This window comes from Amblyraja radiata, chromosome 38 (genome assembly GCF_010909765.2).
Source record: "Amblyraja radiata isolate CabotCenter1 chromosome 38, sAmbRad1.1.pri, whole genome shotgun sequence".
NCBI lineage: Eukaryota > Metazoa > Chordata > Chondrichthyes > Rajiformes > Rajidae > Amblyraja > Amblyraja radiata.
The window spans coordinates 9,107,629-9,133,513 of record NC_045993.1 but is presented as its reverse complement, the minus strand read 5'-3'; the positions used below and the strand labels follow the sequence as shown (position 1 = coordinate 9,133,513).

At 48.8% G+C, this 25,885-nt stretch overlaps 1 protein-coding gene across 2 annotated transcripts; it reads left to right on the top strand.

Moving 5' to 3' along the window:
- Positions 1 to 644: 644 nt before the first annotated feature.
- On the top strand, positions 645 to 23,940 carry eif3d (eukaryotic translation initiation factor 3 subunit D). Of its 2 annotated transcripts, none has more exons than XM_033013462.1 (15): positions 645 to 785; positions 4,639 to 4,775; positions 5,116 to 5,161; positions 6,987 to 7,123; positions 8,399 to 8,487; positions 10,416 to 10,488; positions 11,696 to 11,811; positions 12,280 to 12,412; positions 13,906 to 14,053; positions 15,050 to 15,204; positions 17,970 to 18,055; positions 19,226 to 19,355; positions 20,294 to 20,436; positions 21,124 to 21,316; positions 23,686 to 23,940. In XM_033013462.1, exons 2-15 carry the CDS (start codon positions 4,653 to 4,655, stop codon positions 23,788 to 23,790), a joined length of 1,677 nt encoding a protein of 558 aa, XP_032869353.1. In that variant the 5' UTR covers positions 645 to 785; positions 4,639 to 4,652; the 3' UTR covers positions 23,791 to 23,940. The 2 variants fall into 2 exon arrangements, with proteins under 2 accessions (XP_032869353.1, XP_032869354.1); XM_033013463.1 differs by having other exon boundaries at positions 654 to 785; positions 4,642 to 4,775.
- Positions 23,941 to 25,885: the final 1,945 nt, after the last annotated feature.

Genomic DNA, 25,885 nt, shown 5'->3' with positions numbered 1-25,885 from the left:
GCGGGACAGGCAGCATCTCTGGAGAGAAGGAATGGGTAACTTTCGGGTTGAGACACTTCTTGACCCAAAACACCCATTCTATTTCTTTAACTCTCCACATCACTGTCTATATCTCTCATTCCCCTTATCCCTAACCAGTCTGAAGAAGGGTCTCGACCCGAAACGTCACCCATTCCTTCTCTCCAGAGATGCTGTCTGTCCCCCTGAGTTAATCCAGCACTCTGTGTCTACCTTTGGTGTAAACCAGCATCTGCAGTTCCTTATTTCTGCTCAGTGGTGGATGGATGTAGCGCTGCGATGCCTCGCCAGGGCAGCAAGTGTCGCTGTCGGCGGCAGGCAACCCCCAGGCCTGCCGCCGACTAGCGGTTTAGTGACGATATATTCGACCGGTCGCTTTATCCAACGCAGGGAACCGAGCACTTTACGACAGTGTCCTCAGAGGGCAGCGACCTGCTTTACGGCAGTGTGGCAAGTGGACGATGGAGTTAAATGCTGATTTCGGGCGAGTTAGTTCATTTTAGTTAAACTAACGGGGATTTTCCAGCCATGCGTGAGGTTTGCACCGTCTGAGGGGGGTAAATGTGTGGTTTAACAGCTGCAACACACAGAAACAGCTGGTTTTTACGACAATGTCGCGTCGCCCCGCCCCGCCCCGCCGTCCACCTGGTTTACGGCAGTGAGGCAGCCGGGTCCCCGCGGCGGCTGCGGATCCGCGACATCTCCCTCACCATCCGGATCCGAATCTGAATCCGCCGCCATCGGGCCGGAGAGCGAGCAGACAGCGGGTAAGGGCGGCGGGCCGGGCGGCAGCGGCTCCCCTAGACCCCGGGGACAGGGATCCGGCGGCCGGGGGTGGGATTGAGGGGTGGATGGAGCGGGATTGCGGCGGGTCCCCCCCCCCCGGCCTCCATCAGCTGTGAGTTGGGGCCTTGGGCCTTGAGCCGGCTCCTGCTCTCTCTCTGAGGCTGCAGTTAATGCCAGTGTAGACTGGGCCGGTGTAACACACTCTCACCCTGGCCACAAACTCTTTGAATCACTTCCCTCTGGAAGGCGACTCCGGACTGTCACAGCCAGACAGAAAAACAGTTTTTATCCACGAGTAGTTGCTCTACTCAACAGCCACAAATCTGTAGCCTCCCTGTGATCTGGTATTTTGTTGGTTCACATGCTTGATCAATGGTGTTTTATCATTAATGTTTAATTATTATTAATGTTTAGTGTTTTCTGAGTCATTCGTAACTGTCACTGTATGTCATGTTGCGGGCGGAGCACCAAGGCAAATTCTTTGTATGTGAATACTTGGCCAATTAACTTACTTACCCTCCCAGTGTTATACAGTGGCTGCCCAGTGAGTGACCACCCCAGTGTTGACCAGTGACCACCACAGTGTATCCTCCCAGTGTTATCCAGTGGTCGCCCAGTGTTATACAGTGGCAGCCCAGCGAGTGACCGACCAGTGAATCCTCCCCGTGTTATACAGTGACCACCCCAGCAGTCTGGGGTGCATTGAGAGCAGGGGAGAGAAAAGACTTTGCCTTCCATCACAGTGGGTTCACTGTGATGGATGTTTGTGTGAACTTAATTGTGTGTATGTCTGTAGGACATTGTTTTTGTTTGTACGGCTGTGGAAACAAAATTTCGTTTGAGTCTCACTGGGGCTCAAATGACAATAAATGTGTATTGTATTGTATTGTATTGTATTGAAGAAGTGTTTCGACCCGAAAAACGTTGCCTATTTCCTTCGCTCCATAGATGCTGCCGCACCTGCTGAGTTTCTCCAGCACTTTTGTCTACCCAGTATATCCTCCTGGTTTATACAGTGACAACCCAGTGTACCCACCCCAGTGTCATTCAGTCTTGCTCCAAGTGTTATACAGTGGTCGCCCACTTTATAGAGTGACCACTCAGTGTATTCACCTCAGTGCCATCCAGTCCCCCTCCCCGTGTTACTCAGTGACCACCCAATGTATCTATCCCAGTGTTCAATGATCTCCCAGTGTTATGGTGACCACATAGTGAATCACTCCTCGTGTTATAGTCCCAGAGTTATACAGTGGCCACCCAGTGTATTCCTCACAGTGTTATGATGTATATTCCTCCCAGTGGATATATAGTGACCACCCATTATATCCCTCCTGGTGAGCAGTGAACCATCCACCATATTAACCCTGCCAGTGTTAAAATATTGACCACCTGCTTGACTCCTTTCAGCGGAATCTCCATGCTCCATGCACACTGTGGCTTACTTTTTCCCGGGTCTGACTGTGAACTATTATTGTCCATGCACTGAAAAGAGATAAAACTTTCAGGGTGTGCGAATATGAGATAAGTGTGTAATTGTGAGGTTCTTGTTCATTGGAACAGTTGGTATGTATTGGCATGTGCAGGAAGGAACTGTAGATGCTGGTTTAAACAGAAGATAGACACAAATGCTGTGGAGTAACTCACAGGGACAGGCAGCATCTCTGGACTACTTCAGACTGATGAAGGGTCTCGACCCGAAACGTCATCCATTACTTCTCTCCGGAGGTGCAGCATGTTCCGTTGAGTCACACATTTTGTGTCTGTCTTCAGTATGTTTTGGCATGCTGTCCAGCAAGAGATGTTCAGAGAATCAAGAATAAGGGGTAGGCCATTTAGGACTGAGATGAGGAAAAACTTCTTCACCCAGGAAGTTGTGAATCTGTGGAATTCTCTGCCACAGAAGGCAGTGGAGGCCAATTCACTGGATGTTTTCAAGAGAGTAACATTTAGCTCTTAGAGCTAAAGGAATCAAGGGATATGGGGGAAAAAGCAGGAATGGGGTACTAATTTTAGATGATCATGCTATGATCATATTGAATGGTGGTGCTGGCTCGAATGGCCTACTCCTGCACCTAATTTTCTATGTTTCTATTTTGTGTTCAGAGTTAGATGTGGAATAAAAAAATAGACTGACAGGAACTAGACAGATATAATCCTGGAGTGTTAAACTGATCTAGGGTTTGAAGCATCTCCTATCCACTCTCTTTCTTTTCTACTGCCTCTTTCCCCCTTGTCCTCTCATCACTCACAACTGGACTCTGACAACTTGCATTTGCTTTCCAGGCACACTTTATTTACTTGTGCACAAGGAGAACAGGACAGTCCCAGTCACCGCACTATAAAATTTTGCTCAGATGTGTCAACTTTTATACAGATTTTGATCAATTGAAATGTCGCACACTAATTTATTATCACCAATCATGTGACAGGAGAAGAATTAGGCCATTCGGACCATCAAGTCTATTCCGCCATTCAATCACGGCTGATCTATCCCTCCTAAACCCATTCTCCTGCCTTCTCCTCAAAACCTCTGATACTGTTACTAATCAAGAATCTATCTCTCTGCCTTAAATATATCCACTGACGGCCTCCTTAGCCTTCTGTGGCAAAGAATTCGACAGGTTCGCCACCCTCTGACTAAAGGAATTCCTCCTCATCTCCTTTCTAAAAGAACGTCCTTTTATTCTAAGGCTATGACCTCTAGTCCTAGACTCTCCCACTAGTGGAAACATCCTCTCCACATACACTCTATCCAAGCTTTTCACTATTCTGTACGTTTCAATGAGGTCCCCCCTCATTCTTCTGAACTTCAGTGAGTACAGGCCCAGTGCCATCAAACAATCATCATATGTTAACCTACTCTTCCTGGGATCATTCTTTTAAACCTTCTCTGGATCCTCTCCAGAGCCAGCACATCCTTCCTCAGATATGGTGCCCAAAATTGCTCACAATACTCCAAATGCAGCCTGACCAGCACCTTATAGAGAGCCTCAGCATTACATCCCTGTTTTGTATGCTAGCCCTCTCAAAATAAGTGCTAGCATTGCGTTTGCTTTCTTATGTTCTTGAAAACCATTAACGTCTAATACAAAATACATGCTGTTTGATCCCATATTTGCACTTAATCTGAGTAAAATATAACTCTCTACCTTTTCCCTTCCACCTCCGAATTAAAGGACTTTCCTTTAGGAAGGAGATGAGGAGGAATTTATTTCGTTAGAGGGTGATGAATCTGGAATTCTTTGCCACAGAAGGCTGTGGAGGCTGTCATTAGATATTTTTAAGGCAGAGATAGATAGATTCTTGATTAGTACGGGTGTCGGGTTATGCGAAGAAGGCAGGAGAATGGGGTTAGGAAGGAGAGATAGATCAGCCATGATTGAATGGTGGGGTAGACTTGATAAGCCAAATGGCCTAATTCTGCTCCTATGACCTGTGTGTTCTTTATTATTGTATCGCTGCTGACAACCCAATCCTTGCCGGGTCACTGCTCGTGCCGTCGACCGGTTGGTGCAGAGAGTAGCTTTGAATGTTTGTCTCTTCGTTGATTGTGTCCCTTTCTTTTTTTAAAAGCTACTGTAATGCGCCCTTTAAATTGCCCCTCGGGGATGAATAAAGTGCTTGATTGATTGATTGACATTATGCCCTCTCTTCCCATCTATCTCCCCTTAGCCTGTGCCCTTCTCCAGTGCCCCTCTCTCTGTTAAATTGGAGCAATTGTGGTTGGGAACTGGATTAGTGGCTTCAAATTCATCTGCAGGGTGACCAGTTTTCTCTGGTGTTCACCTTCTCACTCCCCACCTCATTGAGTGTTGCTTTGCCCTCTCGTTGCAGCAGAGTTGTAGACGATGGCGCGATTCCTGACTCCGGTGATCCAGGACAACCCGTTCGGATGGGGACCCTGCGCTGTTCCCGACCAGTTCAAGGACATGCCGTATCAACCCTTCAGTAAAGGCGACCGACTGGGAAAGGTGAGTCTGCTCCCCCCCACCCCCCCAGGTCACAACGTGGAGTAGTTCAAGTCCACTTGTGGTGGCGCAGCGGTAGAGTGGTAGACCCAAAACGTCGCCAGTTCCTTCTCTCCATAGATGCTGCCTCACCCGCTGAGTTTCTCCAGCATTTTGAGTCTACCTCCGATTTTACCGGCATCTGTAGTTCTTTCTTAAGCATCTGTGGAGGGAATGGACGGGCGATGGTTAGACTGTGACCCTTCTTCAAACACTTCAGAAAGCTATACTCTGTAATTTAGGTGTCATGGGGTTATTTTGATTTGATTTATTTTGACACAAGCATAACTATATATTTCTGCAGGTCGCAGATTGGACAGGAGCCACCTATCAGGATAAGAGATATACCAGTAAGTATCGGTGTGCTGAAGCATCAGTAACGTTTGGCTTATTTTATTTTTCCTCTGCTGAGAGTTTCTTGTCCTTTTTGGCAACACAGATACATGACATGCTTACACTTTAAATCTGCTGCTTACATACAGCCATTTATGTGAGACCAGACACTGGGGATATTAAGAAGGTTTCTGACCATACCGGCCTTCCACTTGCACTTGGTTATTGCAATGGTTAGGTGCCCAACCATACTGAACACAATCAGGCAGCACGGTGGCATTGAGGCAGCACAGTGGCGCATTGGTAGAGTTGCTGCCTGGCAACGCCAGAGACCCGGGTTCGATCCTTGCAAAGGCTCGATCTGTTCACGCTGGGTTTGATCCTCACCAAAGGTGCCTGTCTGTGTGTAGTTTGTACATTCTCCCTGTAACCCTGTGTGGGTTTTGTCTGGGTGCTCTGACTTTCTCCCACCCTCCAAAGATAAAAACATAGAAACTAGGTGCAGGAGGAGGCCTTTCGGCCCTTCGAGCCAGCACTGCCATTCATTGTGAACATGGCTGATCGTCCCCAATCAATAACCCGTGCCAGCCTTCTCCCCATATCCCTTGACTCCACTAGCCCCTAGAGCTCTATCTAACTCTCTCTTAAATCCATGTCCAGGTTTGTAGGTTAAAAGAAGTGCAGGTTTGTAGGTTAATTGGCTTCTGTAAAATTGTAAGTTGTGCCTATTGTGTAGGATAGTGCTAGGGTGCGGGTGATTGCTGGTCGGCACGGTCTCAGTCGGCCGAAGGGCCTATTTGCGCGCTGCATCTCTACAGTTTAAAGTAAAGACAGCTTCCACCGCTGGTATAAGAGAGACATCTAGGTCACCGCCTGAAAGAGTTGTTTCTCTCATTTCCATGTATCTCAATAACTAACGCTTGCATCTGTGTCCAGATAACCATGGGACTTGGTGACGAGTGCATTGTAGTTGAATGCATCATGAATGAAGCATTGGGCTTATGACCAGAGCCAACATTTGTGCCCATTAGTAGCAGGCTATCTGGCCAAAATCTCATTGCAATGAGTGAGAAGCTTGCAATGTATAATCACTGCTGAACCTCTCATGTGACACCAGTGATTACCCTCCTAAAGTATTTAAACAATAGACAATAGGTGCAGGAGTAGGCCATTCGGCCCTTTGAGCCAGCACCCGCCATTCAATGTGATCATGGCTGATCATCCACAATCAGTACCCCGTTCCTGCCTTCTCCTCATATTCCCTGACTCCGCTATCATTAAGAGCCCTATCTAGCTCTCTCTTGAAAGTATCCAGAGAACCGGCCTCCACCGCCCTTTAAGGCAGAGAATTCCACAGACTCACAACTCTCTGTGAGAAAAAGTGTTTCCTCGTCTCCGTTCTAAATGGCCTAACCCTTATTCTTAAACTGTGGCCCCTGGTTCTGGCCTCCCCCAACAAAGGGAACATGTTTCCTGCCGCTATCGTGTCCAAACCCTTAATAATCTTTTTATATGTTTCAATAAGATATCCTCTCATCCTTCTAAACTCCAGAGTGTACAAGCCCAGCCGCTCCATTCTCTCAGCATATGACAGTCCCGCCATCCCGGGAATTAACTGTGTAAACCTACTCTCTGTAAACCTTATATTGTAAACCTACTGTAAACCTTGTAAACTCCCTCAATAGCAAGAATGTCCTTCCTCAAATTAGGGGACAAAAACTGCACACAATACTCCAGTCTGTGGAGTACTTAGGGTTAAATGACATTGTGGAAATGCAAGCTCTGTACAGCTTCCAAAGGTGACTCACAGCTGCTGGTGTGCTTCCTCTCTGTCTCCCACAGATAAGTACTCCTCCCAGTTCGGTGGTGGCAGCCAGTATGCCTATTTCCATGAGGAAGATGAGACCAGCTTCCAGCTCGTTGACACAGCTCGCACCCAGAAGACTGCGTACCAGAGGAACCGCATGAGATTCGCTCAGGTAAAAATCTTCTTTGGAGCTCTCTGCGCTTCTGGTGATGTGGGGGAGGAGACCAGCATTGAAAGGTGGTCAAATCAGGATAGCCTCGTAGGACCACAGGAACAGAATTAGCCCCATTTAACCCATCATCTGATCATGGCTGATCTATCTTTCCCTCTCAACCCCATTCTCCTGCCTTCCCCCTTGTTATTTTCAGTTTAATTTATTGTCATGTATACCGAGGTACAGTGATAAGCTTTTTTGATGCGTGCTGCCCAGCCAGTGGAAAGACTATACGTAATTACAATCAAGCCGTAGATGCTCTTACTCATCAAAAACCTATCAATCTCTGCTCCAAAAATATCCAAATGTCTTGGCCTCCACAGCCGTCTGTGGCAATGAATTCCGCAGTGTATCTATCAGAGGTAACAGTACTCTCCCTCTGTCTAAAGAAATTTCTCTATATCTCCATTCTAACGGTATGTCCTTTTATTCTAATCCTCGACTCTCCCATTACTGGAAATGTTCAACACCCTTGCACTAGTGATAGACACAAAGTGCTAGAGTAACTCAGCAGGTCAGGCAGCATCTCTGGAGAAAAAGGATGGGAGTATATCTGGGTCCGACTCAAAATGCCTCCCATCCTTTTTCTGTCCAGAGATGCTGCCTGACCCGCTGAGTTACTTCTGCACTTTGGGTCTATCCTTGGTAAAAACCGGCATCTGCCGGTCTGCAACTGCCATTTGTTTCTCCATTCTTGTACTGATGATGGGTACAAGCATGTCAGACTCCAAGACAATTTGCAAAGTTACAGTGGCACACAGTGGTTGGGAAACCAGACTAGTATCAAGAGGATCACAGTATCAGTCTGAAGAAGGGTCTCGGCCCGAAACGTCACCCATTCCATCTCTCCAGAGATGCTGCCTGTCCCGCTGAGTTAAAGACAATAGACAATAGGTGCAGGAGTAGGCCATTTGGCCCTTCGAGCCAGCACCGCCATTCAATGTGATCATGGCTGATCAACCCCAATCAGTACCCCTTTCCTGCCTTCTCCCCATATCCCCTGACTCTGCTATTTTTAAGACCCCTATCTAGCTCTCTCTTGAATGCATCCAGAGAACCGGCCTCCACCGCCCTCTGAGGCAGAGATTATCCCGGCCTTTTGTGTCCATGTTCACACGATTGAACACGAGTTCAAAGCCCAACAGGGCAGCAGGAGTATATGGTCGAAACAAATGAGTTGGTCATGAAACTATCAGATTATCGTGACAACTGACCTTGTCTTAAAATTCACAGCAAAGGAACATGAGGAGGGAGAAGGATCGCCGTCAGATGCTGCAGTTCAACATGCAAACTCTTCCCAAGAGTGCCAAGCAGAAAGAGAGGTGAGCTCATTGTTGCTCCTGTCGTTAACCTCTAATCAACCATCGGGAATGTTTAATGCCCCTGACTAGGGTTCATTCTCCTGCTCCCGTGACTGTTCCCTGTATAATCTGGCCAGCTCTTTGACTATTCGAGTCTTCAGTGCCCTGGTTATAGAGTCATACAGCACGGAAACAGGCCCTTTGGCCCAACTTGCTTATGCTGACCAAGATGCCCCATCTACACTGGTCGCACTTGCCCATGTTTGGCCATATCCTAAACCAGGGGTGGGGAACCTCTCATGTGACACCAGTGATTACCCTCCTAAAGTATTTAGACAATAGACAATAGATGCAGGAGTAGGCCATTCGGCCCTTCAAACCAGCACCGCCATTCAATGTGATCATGGCTGATCATCCCCAATCAGTACCCCGTTCCTGCCTACTCCTCATATCCCCTGACTGCGCTATCATTAAGAGCCCTATCTAGCTCTCTCTTGAAAGTATCCAGAGAATCGGCCTCCACCGCCCTCTGAGGCAGTGAATTCCACAGACTCACAACTCTCTGTGAGAAAAAGTGTTTCCTCGTCTCCGTTCTAAATGGCCTAACCCTTATTCTTAAACTGTGGACCCTGGTTCTGGACTCCCCCAACAATGTATAGCGTGTCCAAACCCTCAACAAAGATTCCCTCTCATCCTTCTAAACTCCAGAGTGTACACCAGGGGTGGGGAACCTGCGGCCTTAAGGCTGCATGCGGCCTTCTAGGCCATTAAGTGCGGCCTTTTGAATGAATCCAAATTTTGTAAAACAAATCCATTTATTTTTATTCATGTGTTTTTGTTTGTCTTTTATTATTTTTATTTTAATCTTAAAATTAACGTATTTAAAATAAAGAGTAAAAGAAGATTCAACGAAATAATCCTCCCGCTGAGTTTCCCCAGCAATTTTGTGTACCTTAAATAATCCTCCCCGACTGACGGCCACAATTAAAACATTAGTAAGTCATGAGGGCTATTTTAACAAATAATGTACATTTTGAAGTATATCTCATTGACGTTTCTCGGATGCAGCCTTATTAGATTACAGCTAACTTAATGCGGCATTCCAACATGAAAAGGTTCCCCACCCCTGTCCTAAACCTTCCCTATGCATGTACTTGTCCAAATATCTTTTAAATGGTGTTATTGTAACTGCCTCGACTATCTCCTCCGTATGGCAGCTCCTTTCATATGCCCACTGCCCTGTGTGGAAAAGGATATAAAAGCGGAAATAATTACACCCTTCTGCTTGACGTTGGCTCTTGGTGTAAAGTTATCTTGCTCAAGGTGTATCCTTCCTGCCGACTTTAAAGCTTGCTAGTTTGTGGTTTTCGCAGGCTCTGGTGGTCCCACGCTGTCCCTCCCTGTGCTGGAGCAAGGGCAGCTGTCAGCAAGGTTGGGTTGTGATGCCATAAGACATAAGAGCAAAATTGGGCCATTCAACTCGTCGGGTCTACTCCGCCATTCAATCACGGCTGATCTATCTTCCCCTCTCAACCCCATTCTTATGCCATCTCCACGAAACCTTTGATGCCCTTGCTAATCAAGAATCTATCAATCTCTGCCTTAAAAATGCCCAATGACTTGTCCTCCACCACCGTCTGTGGCAATGAATTCCACAGATTCACTGCCCTCTGGCTAAAGAAATTCCTCCTCATCTCCATTGTGAAGGTACGTCCTTTTATGCTGAGGCTGTGCTCTCTGGTCCTACACTCTCTCCCCACTGTGGAAACATCCTTTCCATGTCCGCTCTATCTAGGACTTCCTGTAGATGAGTAGCCAGCCGTTCGGTGCGTGGGGCTCCACAATTCTGGACCGTTGACTGCTCGTGGATATAGTGTTTAGGCAGCCAGACCCATTTCCTTGTCGTGTAAAATCATCTCAATGCATTTCCCACCCTGATGTCATTGCAGGGATCGCTTGCGGCTGCAGAAGAAATTCCAGAAGCAGTTTGGTGTGCGGCAAAAGTGGGACCAGAGAAACCAGGTCAGTTTCAAACTGGATCGCTGTAACGTTTTGTAAAGTTTGGTACTTTGTTCATGCCTAAATGTAATCACCGCACCACTGCTGACACCATCCTATGCTCAATAGACAATAAACAATAGGTGCAGGAGTAGGCCATTCGGCCCTTCGAGGCACCACCGCCATTCAATGTGATCATGGCTGATCATCCCCAATCAGTACCCCGTTCCTGCCTTCTTCCCATATCCCCTGACTCCGCTATCTTTAAGAGCCGTATCTAGCTCTCTCTTGAAAGCATCCAGAGAACCTGCTTCCACCGCCCTCTGAGGCAGAGAATTCCACAGACTCACCATTCTCTGTGAGAAAAAGTGTTTCCTCGTCTCCGTTCTAAATGGCTTACCCCTTATTCTTAAACTGTGGCCCCTAGTTCTGGACTCGCCCATCATCGGGAACATATTTCCTGCCTCTAGTGTGTCCAAACCCTTAACAATCTTATATGTTTCAATGAGATGCCCTTTCATCCTTCTAAACTCCGGAATATACAAGCCCAGCCGCTCCATTCTCTCAGCATATGACAGTCCTGCCATCCCGGGAATTAACCTTGTAAACCTATGCTGCACTCCCTCATTGCAGGGAATAGTTCAATAGTTCAACGGTGCTTTATTGTCACTCGTGCAAATTTCAAAACGCACACCGGCATTCTTTTTCGAGTCGCCTGATTTGGTGCCATTTCCAAAGTCCGCGTGCTCGGTCTCCCGGAGCGGTGCCCGATCCAGGCGAGCCCCAGGCTGCTGCAGGGCCTCCGGCCATCGCCTCCGCCTGAATCGTTCAGTCAACTGACTTCCCTCGCCTGGCCCTGGGTGTGCGCATCCCACTGCCCATCTTGAGGGCGCCGGTTCACTTCCCTATCGGCTCCCCCCTCTCATGTTCTCCGGCCTCCAGGAGGACGAGCAGTGGCCGGGCTTGATGGCTCTTCCACGTCGCCCCCCCCCCCCCCCCCCCCCAGGCCACAACTCACTGGGTCCATAATCTTATATGATCTCTCCTCCTTTAAAACACTCCTCAGACCAAATCTTCAGTCATCGGGCCTAGTGTGGGTCAGTGTATTCTTTGAATGTTTGGCAATATTCCTTGAACTTCTGTGTGATACTTCTGTCACTATAAAGGATCCATACGAGTAGAAATCGTCGCCTGGGTTTGTTAACACATTCCTTGTTTGTCACCGACACAGCTGAAGCTAAGAGATTCTTCAGTTGAAGTGCGAAGTGACTGGGAGGTGAAGGAGGAAATGGACTTCCCCAGGCTGATAAAGATGAGATACATGGAAGTGGCCGATCCTGGTGACATGTGAGTGTGCTTAATGTAAATATCATCGTCCCCTTCGTAACTCCTCCACAATTGCCCACTCCACCCCGCCCTGATTAAACAAAGCTGCCGGGTAACATCCTTTGATCCTTTGCTATTGTACCCCATGCCTGCTGAGAGTATGGGGCGGCACGGTGGCGCAGCGGTAGAGGTGCTGCCTCACAGCGCCAGAGACCCGGGTTCAATCCTGACTACGGGCGCTGTCCGTATGGAGTTTGTAGGTTCTCTATTTGACCGCGTGGGTTTTTGCCGGGTGCTCCGTCTTCCTCCCACATTCCAGACATGCGGGTTTGTAGGTTAATTGGCCCTCTGTAAATTTCCCCTAGTGGGTAGGGAGTGGATGGGAAAGTGGGATAACATAGAACGATGCTCGGCGTGGACTCGGTGGGCCGAAGGGCCTGTTTTGCAAACTATATCTCTAGACTAATATGGTTCCTTTGACTCCCCCAGAGAGTGCTGTGGCACACTGGAGTACTACGACAAGGCCTTCGACCGAATTACCACAAGGAACGAGAAGCAGTTGAGGAGTATCAAGAGGATTTTCCACACTGTTACCACCACTGATGATCCTGTCATTCGCAAGGTAAGCACTCACGTTAAAAGTTGTTCACTATTTCTGGGGGCAGGAGCGTGCCATATTCTAACACACATTCGTTAGATTAAGGTACAAATCAGAATGGCATTGCAATATCTTGGACAAACTGCAAATGGATGGATATAGACAATAGGTGCAGGAGTAGGCCATTCGGCCCTTCGAGCCAGCACCGCCATTCAATATGATCATGGCTGACCATCCACAATCAGTACCCTGTTCATGCCTTTCCCCATATCTCCTGACTCCGCTATTTTTAAGAGCCCTCTCTAGCTCTCTCTTGAAAGTATCCAGAGAACCGGCCTCCACCGCCCTCTGAGGCAGAGAATTTCACAGACTCACAACTCTCTGTGAGAAAAAGTGTTTCCTCGTCTCCGTTCTGAATGGCTTACTACTTATTAAAGAAACTTACAAAATTCTTAAGGGGTTGGACAGGCTAGATGCAGGAAGATTGTTCCCGATGACGGGGAAGTCCAGGACAAGGGGGTCACAGTTTAAGGATAAAGGGGAAATCCTTTAGGACTGAGATGAGAAAAACGTTTTTCACACAGAGAGTGGTGAATCTCTGAAACTCTCTGCCACAGAAGGTAGTTGAGGCCAGTTCATTGGCTATATTTAAGAGGGAGTTAGATGTGGCCCTTGTGGCTAAAGGGATCAGGGGGTATGGAGAGAAGGCAGGTACAGGATACTGAGTTGGATGATCAGCCATGATCATATTGAATGGCGGTGCAGGCTCGAAGGGCCAAATGGCCTACTCCTGCACCTATTTTCTATGTTTCTATGTAAAGGTACTTACTTCTTCTTCTACTTACTACTATCCACAACCCTGCCCACTGTGATTGCTGCAACTTTGCTTCTGAGTATATGCTGTAGTTTTGAGAATATCCCGCCTGTAAATTGTCCCTAGTTTGCAGCATGGGGGGGAGGGGGTCCCAGACGACTATTTGCCTGCTAATCACAGTTGTAGATCTGCAATCACACATTGTAATCGCTCCACACATTAAAATCTCTGCTCCGACAGCACTAAATGTTATTCCCTCATCTTATCATTGAATCACTTCCCTCTGGAAGGCGACTCCGGACTGTCAAAGCCGCCACAGCCAGACATAAAAACAGCGTTTTCCCCATGAGCAGTAGCTCTACTCAATAACCAAAAGTCTGTAGCCTCCTTTTGCTCTGGTATTTTATTTCATTCACATGTTTAAACTATAACGTTTTATTATTAATGTTTGATGTTTTATGTGTCATTCTTAATTGTTACTGTTTGTCGTGTTTGTTACTTGCGAGCGGAGCACCAAGGCAAATTCCTTGTATATGAACATACTTGATCAATAAATGTATTCATCATCATCACCATCATCTGTCCACTGCGAATTGTTTGATTGTAATCATGTATTGTCTTTCCGCTGACTGGTTAGCACGTAACAAAAGCTTTTCACTGTACCTCGGTACACGTGACAGTAATTTAAACTAAATGATTACAGCTGGCCAAGACACAAGGGAACGTGTTTGCCACAGATGCCATCCTGGCCACACTGATGTGCTGCACCAGGTCCGTGTATTCCTGGGACATCATCGTGCAGAGGGTTGGCTCCAAGCTCTTCTTCGACAAACGGGACCACTCTGACTTCGGTAAGGCCTATCCGCCATGTATTGCATCTCTCCCGCTCACCGCAATCCACAATGAAAAGTCTTTGCTCGATACTTGGGCGGCAGAGCTGCTGCCTTACAGCGCCAGAGACCCAGGTTCAATCCTGACCATAGACAATAGGTGCAGGAGTAGGCCATTCGGCACTTCAAGCAAGCAACGCCTTTCATTATGATCATGGCTGATCATCCACAACAACTACCCCGTTTCCCGCCTTCCCCCCCCCATATCCCCTGACTCCGCTACCTTTAAGAGCTCTATCTAACTCTCTTGAAAGCATCCAGAGAATTGCCCTCCACTGCCTTCTGAGACAGAGAATTCCACAGATTCACAACTCTCTGGGTGAAAAAGTTTTTCCTCCTCTCCGTTCTAAATGGCCTATTATGGGTGCTGTCTGTGTGGAGTTTGTACGTTCTCCCGTAACCTGCGTGGTTTTTCTCCGGGTGCTCCGGTTTCTTCCCACAATCGAAAGACGTACAGGTTTGACTGTTAATTGGCTTCTGTAAATTGTAAACCGTCCCTAGTGTGTGTAGGATAGTGCTCGTGTACGGGGATAGCTGGTCAACGCAGACTGGGTGAATCGAAGGGCCTGTTTCCACGCTATTGAGTTGAGTTTATTCTCATTTAAAAAAAACTAAAAAAAACGAAATTGCATACCTTGCAGTCATACAGAAAATAAAATAACAGAACACACAATGAACACAGTTTAACATCCGCCACCGTGAGTCTACCAGGCACCTCCTCACTGTGATGGAAGGCAAAATGTTTAATCAAACGTGGGTCTCTGGTGCTGTAAGACTATATCTCTAAACTAAAGAAATCACCTGGTAGACACAAAATGCTGGAGTAACTCGACATCTGCAGTTCTTTCCTACCTAAAGAAATAACCTTACGGGGCAGTGCTGTGATCGGATGTTTAGTTTAGGATGTGATGGTGAGAATGAAAGCTGCTGGCTACATCTGCTCTTTCAATCATTCAGATCTACTAACGGTCAGTGAGACGGCCAACGAGCCCCCACAAGATGAAGGGAACTCCTTTAACTCTCCCCGTAACCTGGCCATGGAAGCCACCTACATCAACCACAACTTCTCCCAGCAGTGCCTGAAGATGGTGAGGAAAGGCGCGCCCAGCGACGTAAGTGACTTTTCTCCCCCAATTTAAAACTCACTTAGCGACGCTAAAACTCTGTTTCGATCCCAGCTAGACAGTGGTGCTTCAGTTCCAATCTTGGAAAGCGGGCAGAGACCTTGGAATGGTTGCAGTAAAAAATTGTGATTATTCCTGTAATGAGGGACAAATTAAGTGGGGGGGGAGGGGGGGAGACTCAAGCATTGTATTTGGAGTGAGAGGTTCTTGAACAGTAATGCCCCTGTCCCACTTAGGAAACCTCTGGAGACTTTGCGCCCCACCCAAGGTTTCCGTGCGGTTCCCGGAGGTTTTTGTCAGTCTCCCTGCCTGCTTACACCACCTGCAACCTCCGGCAACCACCTGCAACCTCCGGGAACCGCACGGAAACCTTGGGTGGGGCGCAAAGTCTCCAGAGGTTTCCGTTCAGGTTTCCTAAGTGGGACACGGGCATAAAGTGGGACAGTTATGGTGTCAAAGGTTGTGGGGAGAACCCAGAATATTGGGGCTGAGAGGGCAAGATAGATCATCCATGATTGAATGGCGGTGTAGAGTCGATGGGCCAAATGACCTGCTTCTGCTCGGATAATTTATGAACTTGTAGATTATCGTGAAATTTGATCTGGGTTTTCTAAACTATCATGCTTATGAGAGAAGATTGAGACCTGTATCCAATTGCAGAAACATTGGTAATACTCTAGAAGAGGGTAAAGGTGATCTGATGCATTGAGTTGTGGTCTGGAACAACACGGTCTGAAATCGAGTCGAAGGCAGGTTCAGGATGCGGAGAGGATCTCATTGAAACCTACTGAATAATGAAAGGTAGACAAAAAAGCTGGGGAAACTCAGCGGGTGCAGCAGCATCTATGAAGCGAAGGAAATGGGCAACGTTTCGGGCCGAGACCCTTCTTCAGACTGATGTGAGGGTGGAGGGGCGGGAAGAAGAAAGGAAGAGGAGGAGCCAGAGGGCTGAGGGAGAGCTGAGAAGGGGAGGAGACAGTTGGGACTACCTGAAATTAGAGAAGTCAATGTTCATACCGCTGGGGCACAAACTGCCCAAGCGGAATATGAGGTGCTGCTCCTCCAATTTCCGGTGGTCCTCACTCTGGCCATGGAGGAGGCCCAGGACAGAAAGGTCGGATTCGGAGTGGGAGGGGGAGTTGAAGTGCTGAGCCACCGGGAGATCAGGTTGGTTATTGCGAACCGAGCAGAGGTATTCGGCGAAACGATCGCCAAGCCTACGCTTGGTATCACCGATGTAGATCAGCTAACATCTAGAGCAGCGGCTGCAATAGATGAGGTTGGAGGAGGTGCAGGTGAACCTCTGCCGCACCTGGAACGACTGCTTGGGTCCTTGAATGGAGTCAAGGGGGGAGGTAATGATAGAGTGGATGTGGAGAGGACATTTCCACAAGTGGGAGAGTCTATGACCAGAGCGCACAGCCTCAGAATTAAAGGATGTACTTTAGAATGGAGATGAGGAGGAATTTCTTAAGCCAGAAGGTGGTGAATCTGGAGAATCCATTCCCACAGATAGCTGTGGAGGCCAAGTCATTGGGTATTTTAAAAACGGAGAATGATAGGTTTTTGATTCGTAAACTTGTCAAAGGGTATGGGGGGAAGGCAGGTGAATGGGATTGAGAGGGAAAAATAGATCAGCCATGATCAAATTGCGGAGTCGACCCGATGGGCCGAATGGCCTAATTCTGCTTCAAAATCATACGATTCAGTAATAATTGTCAAAAGCAATTAAATACTGGTCTGCCACTGAGTTCCCGGCAATAAGTGGGTACCCTCAAGGAAAGTAGTCCCAGCCTGCTCAACCTCTCCTTGTAGCTCAGGCCCTCGAGTCCTGGCAACTTCCTCGTAAATCTCCTCTGCGCCCTTTCCAGCTTGACAACATCTTTTCTGTAACGTGGTGCCCAGACCTGAACACAATACTCTAAATATTGATGGGGTGTTATCTGTTTATGGAGTGCCGTATTGTCTGAGGTGCCATCGTCCTGAATACAACGTTCCTCGGTTATCCGTGTAAGACCTACTTTGCTCTCATGGTAGATAAAATTGCTGGAGAAACTCAGCGGGTGCGGCAGCATCTATGGAGCGAAGGAAATAGGCAACGTTTTGTGCCAAAACGTTGCCTATTTCCTTCGCTCCATAGATGCTGCTGCACCCTCTGAGTTTCTCCAGCAATTTTGTCTACCTTCAATTTTCCAGCATCTGCAGTTCCTTCTTGAATACTTTGTTCTCATAGTTGGCAGCAATTAATTTAACGTGTAATGCATGATACATGATACACTATGACTGTATGCATGTAAATAGATTTATTTATTGAAATCATATTCTATGTCGCTCTTCCATTATTCTATGTCGCTAACTGCATTTCGTTGTCTCTGTACTGTACACTGACAATGACAATTAAAGTTGAATCTGAATCTGATTTATGTGTAAATATCACCAGTGTTCATTCCACCGTTTGGCGAATGATTTTGTGTGACTGTTGGCTAGTGGTTTCTTTCACAGGGATATCACTGGAAATGCTTGCACTGCAGTTACATCAAGGTTTTGGCTGTCACAAAGTCAGGATTAATGATCCTGAGTTTAAATCCCTCAGCAGCAGCAGGAGAATCCACACTTGTTTAATTAAATCAATGGCATTGCTGGCTCCCGCCGCAGCCACTTGATGGATTGTTTGGTCGGTGCCCGGAGCTGTGCGCGGTTGTCTTTCGGTCGCTGTGTGCCGCACCAGGAGATTTCACCTTTCCTTCCTCCAGGGCATCGAGAAGTACAAGTTCCCGAATCCAAACCCTTTTGTGGAGGATGACGTGGACAAGAACGAGGTGGCCTCCGTCGGATACAGGTAGGGGGCACAAGGACCAGGAGGAGGGTTAGACCAAATGGTCCATCAGAATCGTGGAAACGGGCCCTTTGGCCCACCACGTCCATACTCTCCCCTTTTGCCCATCTTCACAAGTCCTGTTTAATAGGATGCTGAGTTGGATGATCAGCCATGGTCATATTGAATGGCGGTGCAGGCTCGAAGGGCCGAATGGCCTACTCATGCACCTATTTTCTATGTTTAATGCGGCCATAAGTGATAGGAGCAGAATTAGGCCATTCGGCCCATCAAGTCCACTCCACCATTCAATCATAGCTGATCTATCTCACCCTCCTAGCCCCATTTCCCCCCACATTATCCTTCAACCATTTATGTTCAATCTGCCTTGTCCTACGCAATCTATACAGGCTCTTTGACCCACTGCCTCTACCCTTACCAGCGATCACCCATACTTTAGTTCTGTCCTACACATCACAGACAATTTACAGAGGCCATTTAACATACAAACCCGCACGTCGTTGGAATGTAGGAGAAAACTGGGCGCCCGGAGGAAACCCAGGCGGTCACAGGGCGAATATGTTTATTAGTTCATAAATTATAGGAGCAGAATGAGGTCATTTAGCCCATCGAGCCTACTCCGCCATCCAACCATGGCTGATCTATCTTCCCCTCTCCTGCCTTTCCCCCATAACCCCTGACACCCGTACTAATCAATAATCTGTCAATCTTCGCCTTATAAACACCTAATGAATCGGTCTCCACAGCCGTCTGTGGCAATGAATTCCCCAGATTCACCACACTCTGGCTAATAAAATTTCTCCCTCATCTTTCTAAAGGTACGTCCTTTTACTCTGAGGCTGTGCCCTCTGGTCCTAGAACATAGAGAGAGACTCCAAGCAGACAGCATCCGTAGTCGGGATTGAACCCGGGTCTCTGTCGCTGTGAGGCAGCAACTCTGCCGCTGCGCCACCGTTTGGTTGAGACCCATTTCCAGTAACTCTACCTTGCCTCTCTAATCCTCCATGAGGGTTGTAGTCCTGTTCTCTGGATCGTTTGTCCCATGCGTGACCAGTCCACCTCCCCGTCCAGAGCTGCGATCCCACTAGACTTGTTCGACAAAGCGTTTTGTTTTTCGGGTTCGGTCCCCGTCCCCCCCCCAGCTAACCTTGGGTTGCTACGACTCGCCTGCAGGTACCGGAGGTGGAAGCTGGGGGAAGACATTGACCTGATTGTACGCTGCGAGCACGACGGTGTCATGACCGGGGCCAACGGTGAAGTGTCCTTCATCAACATCAAGACGCTGAACGAGTGGGACTCGCGGGTAAGTGGTCATGGCCGCATCTCGTATCTCTCTCGGGCAGCATGCACCCCAGTGGCATGAACAAAGGGAAGAGATAAGACTTTGCCTTCCATCACAGTGAGGAGGTGTTGGAGATCCACTGTGATGGATGTTTGTGTTAAGTGTGGGTCTTGGGTTTTTTTGCAATGTAAAACTGTAGAAAATGCAATTTCGTTCAAACCAAGTTGTTTGAATGACAATAAAAAGCATTCTATTTTATTCTATTCTATTCTCTAACTTCAAGTAGTTCCTGCTTTCCCTCTCTCTCCCCATCCCCTCCCCCTTTCCCTTCCCAGTTCTCTGACCAGTCTCACTGTCTCCGACTCCATTTTATCTCTGTAGCGCCCACTTCCCTGACATCAGTCTGAAGAAGGGTCTCGACTGGCAACGTCGCCCATTCCTTGTGTCTATAACCGGCGCGGTGATCAGTCTGGTTCCCCGAGGGGTGGGGGTGGGGGGTCTCAGAATGGTGTTTTAGACATTAGAGATACAGTGTGGCAACAGGGCCATCCATGGCCCATCGAGCCCCTAGTGACCTAGTGACATTAGAGATACAGTGTGGATACAGGCCTTTGACCCATCGAGTCCGTGCTGACCAACAATCACCTCCTATACCGGCACTATCCTACACAGGGACAATACTACAGAAGGCAATTAACCTATAAACCTGTGCGCCTGTATGGTAGTGAGTAGTCGCCCAAAGAGTCGTTCGTACCTTTTTCTGGTCGTCGCTGGATTTTCAACATGTTGAAAATTTTCAGCAACCTGCCGCAACTGTGACAAGTCACCGAAACAAATCGCGTAAGTGGGACAGGCCCTTAAAGAAGCCCAACTGAGTTCTATGGGAGCCTTGTTGGGGATGGGTTGTATTGAGGATGCAGGTACTGCTGAATGTATTGAACGTTTCCCTCTCTACACAGTTCTGCAACGGGGTGGACTGGAGGCAGAAGCTGGACTCGCAGAGGGGAGCGGTGCTCGCCACCGAGCTGAAGAACAACAGCTACAAGCTGGCCCGGTGGACCTGCTGCGCATTGCTGGCTGGATCCGAGTATCTCAAACTAGGGTAAGAGCGCGGGGGAAGCTCTGAGGGGACGAAAAAATCTGACGACATCTTAAGGAGCTGAGAGTTCAATGGTTTGTCATTGTCACAGAGGAACATAGAAAATAGGTGCAGGAGTGGGCCATTCGGCCCCTCGAGCCAGCACCGCTCTTCAATATGATCATGGCTGATCATCCAAAATCAGTACCCCATTCCGGCTTTTTCCCCATATCCCTTGATTCTCTTAACCCTAAGAGCTAAATCTAATTCTCTCTTTAAAACATCCAGTGAATTAGCCTCCACTGCCTTCTGTGGCAGAGAATTCCACCGATTCACAACTCTCTGGGTGAAGACGTTTTTCCTCATCTCAGTCCTAAATGGCCTGCCCCTCTCTGTCACCGTGTCCCCCCTCCCCCTATTGTCTATCTCCCCTCCCCCCCCCCCCCCCCCCCCGTCGTATGTGGCCCCTGTAGCTGTGCCCCTTGGTACTGTGGTGCCCGGTGGTGTGTGGGTAACTGGTCCGGCACTCCCACTGACCCGTGAAATAGTGATACAGCGTGGAAACAGGCGCTCCGGCCCAACCTGCCCACGCCGGCCAACATGCCCCAGCGACACTCGTCCCACCTGTCTGCGTTTGGCCCATATCCCTCCAAACCAGTCCTATCCATGTACCTGTCTGACTATGCTGGCCTCAACTGTCTCTGTTTAAAGGTACGTGTCACGATTCCACATCAAGGATTCCTCCCGCCACGTGGTCCTGGGGACCCAGCAGTTCAAGCCCAACGAGTTTGCCAGTCAGATTAACCTGAGCATGGAGAACGCCTGGGGCATCCTGCGCTGTGTCATCGACATCTGCATGAAGCTGGAGGAGGGCAAATACCTCATCCTCAAAGACCCCAACAAGGTGAGGCCTCCGGGAGGAGGGGGGGGGGAGGGGGGATTGCTGCTCTATTGGAAACAATTTGGTGGCGAGGTTAATCTGTTTGAGTGGATAAACAAGGAACCAAGTGGACTGGGCAAAGGAGGGGATATTGGTGGCGTTCTTAAGTTCGAGGAGCAGAATTAGGCCATTTGCCCCATTAAGTCGACTCCGCCATTCAGTTATGGCTGATCTATCTCTCTCCCCCCTGACCCCATTCTCCTGCCTTCTCCCCATAACCCTGCGAGTTGATAGTTGGCGAGAACGGGACAGGCAACATCTCTGGAGAGGAGAAGGAACGGGTGACGTTTGGGGTCGAGACCCTTCTTCAGACGCCGGGTTGCTCCAGCATTTTGTGTCTACCTTCGATTTAAACCAGCGCCTGCAGTTCTTTCCTACACAGAAGCATAAGGCAATTGGGCCGAATGGCCTGCTACTCTGCTGTAGCGCAATCCCCTGGGTTAATAACAAAAAGTGGCTGAATAATTTGCAGTGTCTGATTTAGAAAACCTGCACATCGGAGGACAAAATGTTTGTGTGGGATTCGGACACGATTGTCCATAGGGATGTCACGGTGATGTCGTGAGTTGAGCTGATGCCTCACAGCGCTAGAGACCCGGGTTCAATCCTGATCTCGGGCGCTGTCCATGCGGAGTTTGCACGTTGTCCCACTGACCTTTATGGGGATGCTCCAGTTTCCTCCCATGTACCAAAGGCCTGAGGGTTTGTAGGTTGATTGGCCGCTGTTTGTTAGTTTATTGTCACGTGTAACGAGGTACAGTGAAAAGCTGCCTTGCTCATTGCCCCTGGTGTGTGGAGGAGTATTAGAATCTGGGGTTGGTTTGATGGGAATATGGGGAGAATGAAATGAGATTACCATTGGGATCAGTGTGAATAGTCGGTGCAGACTCAGTGGCCAAAGGCCCTGTATCCATGTTGTATCTCTCCACGGCTACATCATTAGAGATAGGGTAGACACAAAATGCTGGAGTAACTCAGCGGATGAGGCAGCATCTCTGGAGAAAAGGAATGGGCGATGTCGCCCATTCCTTTTCCCCAGAGATGCTACCTCACCCGCTGAGTTACTCCAGCATTTTGTGTCTACCTTTGATTTGAACCAGCATCTGCAGTTCTTTCTTACTCTTAAGACATAGGAGCAGAATTAGGCCATTCGGCCCATCAAGTATACTCCGCCATTCAATCGTGGCTGATATATCTCCCCCTCCTAATCCCATTCTCCCGCCATCTCCCCATAACCTCTGACACCCGTACGAATCAAGAATCTATGCCTTAAAAATATCCACTGACTTGGCCTGCACAGCCTTCTGTGGCAATGAATTCCACCGATTCACCACCCTCTGACATCTGTAACGTACTTGCTGTCAGCTCTCGGTGCCCCTCCCTTGCCTATCACACTCCCTAAGGATTCGCACAGGGATTCCGTAAACTATGTCGGGGATCGAGAGCTGCATTCCCAGGAGGGTCGGGACTGCAGTTGCTGAGCTATTTTACAAAAAACAATGCGGGTGATTAATAGAAAGTTGTGCATAAGGGGATGATATTCGAGAGAGATGGGGCGAGATGTTTTTGTATGGGCAGGGTGAGATATTCCAGAGGCGTTAAACACAGAGATTTATGGAGCAGTTTCGAGATGCAGCATTGAAACTGGCCCACCGAGCCCACACCAACTATCGACCACCCCGTCCACACTAGTTCGATGCTATCCCACATTCGCACCCACTCCCTACATACGAGGGGCAATTTACAGAGGGCCAATCAACCTACAACAGATGGGACGACAGATGGCACAATGGGCTAAGTGTTCGGCTGGCAACCGGAAGGTAGCCGGTTCGAATCCCGCTTGGAGTGCATACTGTCGTTGTGTCCTTGGGCAAGACACTTCACCCACCTTTGCATGCGTGTGAATGTGTGTGAGTGATTGGTGGTGGTCGGAGGGGCCGTAGGCGCAGATTGGCAGCCACGCTTCCGTCAGTCTGCCCCAGGGCAGCTGTGGCTACAGAAGTAGCTTACCACCACCGAGTGTGACTGAGGAGTGAATGAATAATGCGATGTAAAGCGCCTTGAGTATTAGAAAGGCGCTATATAAATCCCATCCATTATTATTATTATTACAAACCAACGTGAGCACGTCTCTGGAATGTGGGTGGGGGGTGGGGGGGGGGGAACGTGCAAACTCCTCAAAGGCAGCACCCGTGGTCAGGATCGAACCGGCGTCTGTGGCGCTGTGCCATGGTGCTGGCTACCTGCGCTCTGCGTTTACTTCCTGGTTTTGGGTCTCACTTGCTGCCTAGCTCACCCCCTCTCTCTCTCTCCCTCTCTATCCCGTCCCGCAGCAAGTCATCCGTGTCTACAGCCTGCCCGATGGCACCTTCAGCTCGGAGGAGGATGATGATGATGATGACGACGATGATGATGAGGAGGAGGAGGGAGCCCAGTGAGGAGCTCGGCAGCGCTCCAACGCACCTTGGCTGCTGCTGGGGGCTCGTGGCCGGACGCCCACACGGGTAACACAACCCCCGCCACGGTGAGACGGCAACAATGCTCAATGTACCCTCAATCCAAATAAAACTCCTCAAAACAATTTCCCCGACGGATTTTCTCTTGACGTTACTCCGTGTCCCATCCCCGAGCGAGTGCAGTAGCTCTGCGTGAAACAAGTCTATGAGTTTGGGATCACTGTCCGACAATAGGGTGTGGGATTTGCTTTGCGGTGTTACAGAGCCCTTGCCCTGCGTCCTCTCATTCCACGCACATGCGCACACCACACGCACAGACACTCACGCACACGCACAGACACTCACGCACACGCACAGACACTCACGCACACACTCACACATGCACACCACACGCAGACACTCACGCACACACTCACGCTCGCACACACATGCACACCACGCACAGACACTCACGCACACGCACAGACACTCACGCACACGCACAGACACTCACGCACACGCACAGACACTCACACTCACACATACACTCACACAGACACACACGCACACAGACACGCACACACACACGTTTCACCAGGGTGCCTGCACATGTAGTGGTTACCGTCACCAACTCTTTCGGCTGTGATTCCTCATGAATCTCCTGTTCTCGCTCGCTCTTGCTTGTGCATTCTCTCCTGCACTGTGCGAGGGGCGGCCCGGAGCGAAGTGGAGCAATTCTGATGGGAGCGCTCCACCGTTATAGGGGTAGTGAGGTTAGTTTATTGTCACGTGTACTGAGGTACAGTGAAAAGCTTTTGTTGTGTGCTAACCAGCCGGCGGAAAGACAACACATGATTACACTCGAGCCGTCCGCAGTGTACAGGTACAAGCTACGGGTGTACAGTGTACGGATCCACAGTGTTACACGTAGTGCACACGGTAGGTCTAGAGGTCACCTTGATGGAGAGGAGCAACAAGTGTCCGTTCAGCGAGTTCCTGACTTGTCTCACAGACCGGCGGGGTGAGAGGATTCTCCAGCAGGTCGGTGCTCAGTGGGCTGCGATGTGTGGATGGTCTCCGCGCCCGGTGCCTGTCGCTATCCCGTGGCGAGGAGGTGGTTCAGGGTGGCACAGCAGTAGTGTTGCTGCCTCCCAGCTCCGGAGACCCAGGTTCGATCCTGACTACGGCTGCTGTCTGTAGGGAGTTTGTTCCTTCTCAAGTCAAGTCGAGTTTATTCTTCACATAAAACATACGAGATGTGCAGTGAAATGAAAAGTGGCAATGCTCGCGGACTTTGTGCAAAAAGACAAACAAACAACCAAACAAACTACAAACAGGATGTAACAGAATCACATATTCTTTTACATATTAAATATTGTGGGCGGAAGGAAAAAGGGAAAAAAACAACAATTTAAAAAAAGCAGTAGAGTGGTTCAGTAAAGTTAGTCCCTGGTGAGATAGGAGTTTACAGTCCGAATGGCCTCTGGGAAGAAACTCCTTCTCAACCTCTCCGTTCCCACAGCATGGCAATGGAGGTGTTTGCCTGACCGTAGCAGCTGGAACAGTCCGTTGGAGGGGGTCTCCCATGATTTTATTGGCTCTGGAGTTGCACCTCCTGATGTCTCCCTGTGACCTGCGTTTCTCCAGGTGCTCCGGTTTCCTCCCACCCTCCAAAGACGTGCAGGTTTGTCGGCTAATTGGCTACTGTAAAATTAGTCCCTGGTGCTGTATCTCTAAATTAAATTGAACTATGCCCAGGATAGCCTTAAACCCTCAAACTAGGCACTGAGGCCCAGAGGTGAATACCGTACGATCGTTGCTATCATCATCTGTTGCCTGCCTGAGCATAAAATGTCTCCTCATCACCACTCTCTCTACTCCCTGTCCTCCATTCACTACCCCTCCCACACGTGGCCCCTCATTGACAACAGGGGTTTAAACCAGGACCTTGATTCAAAGCTGTGATAAGAACCAAGACACCCAGCTCCCAATTCATGCCTGTTTTTTTTAATCATCAGGGTTAGGTAAAAATAAGTGCATCATCAAAATGGACACCAAAATAGCTGGGTAATGCATAGACACGTACACGAGAGATAAG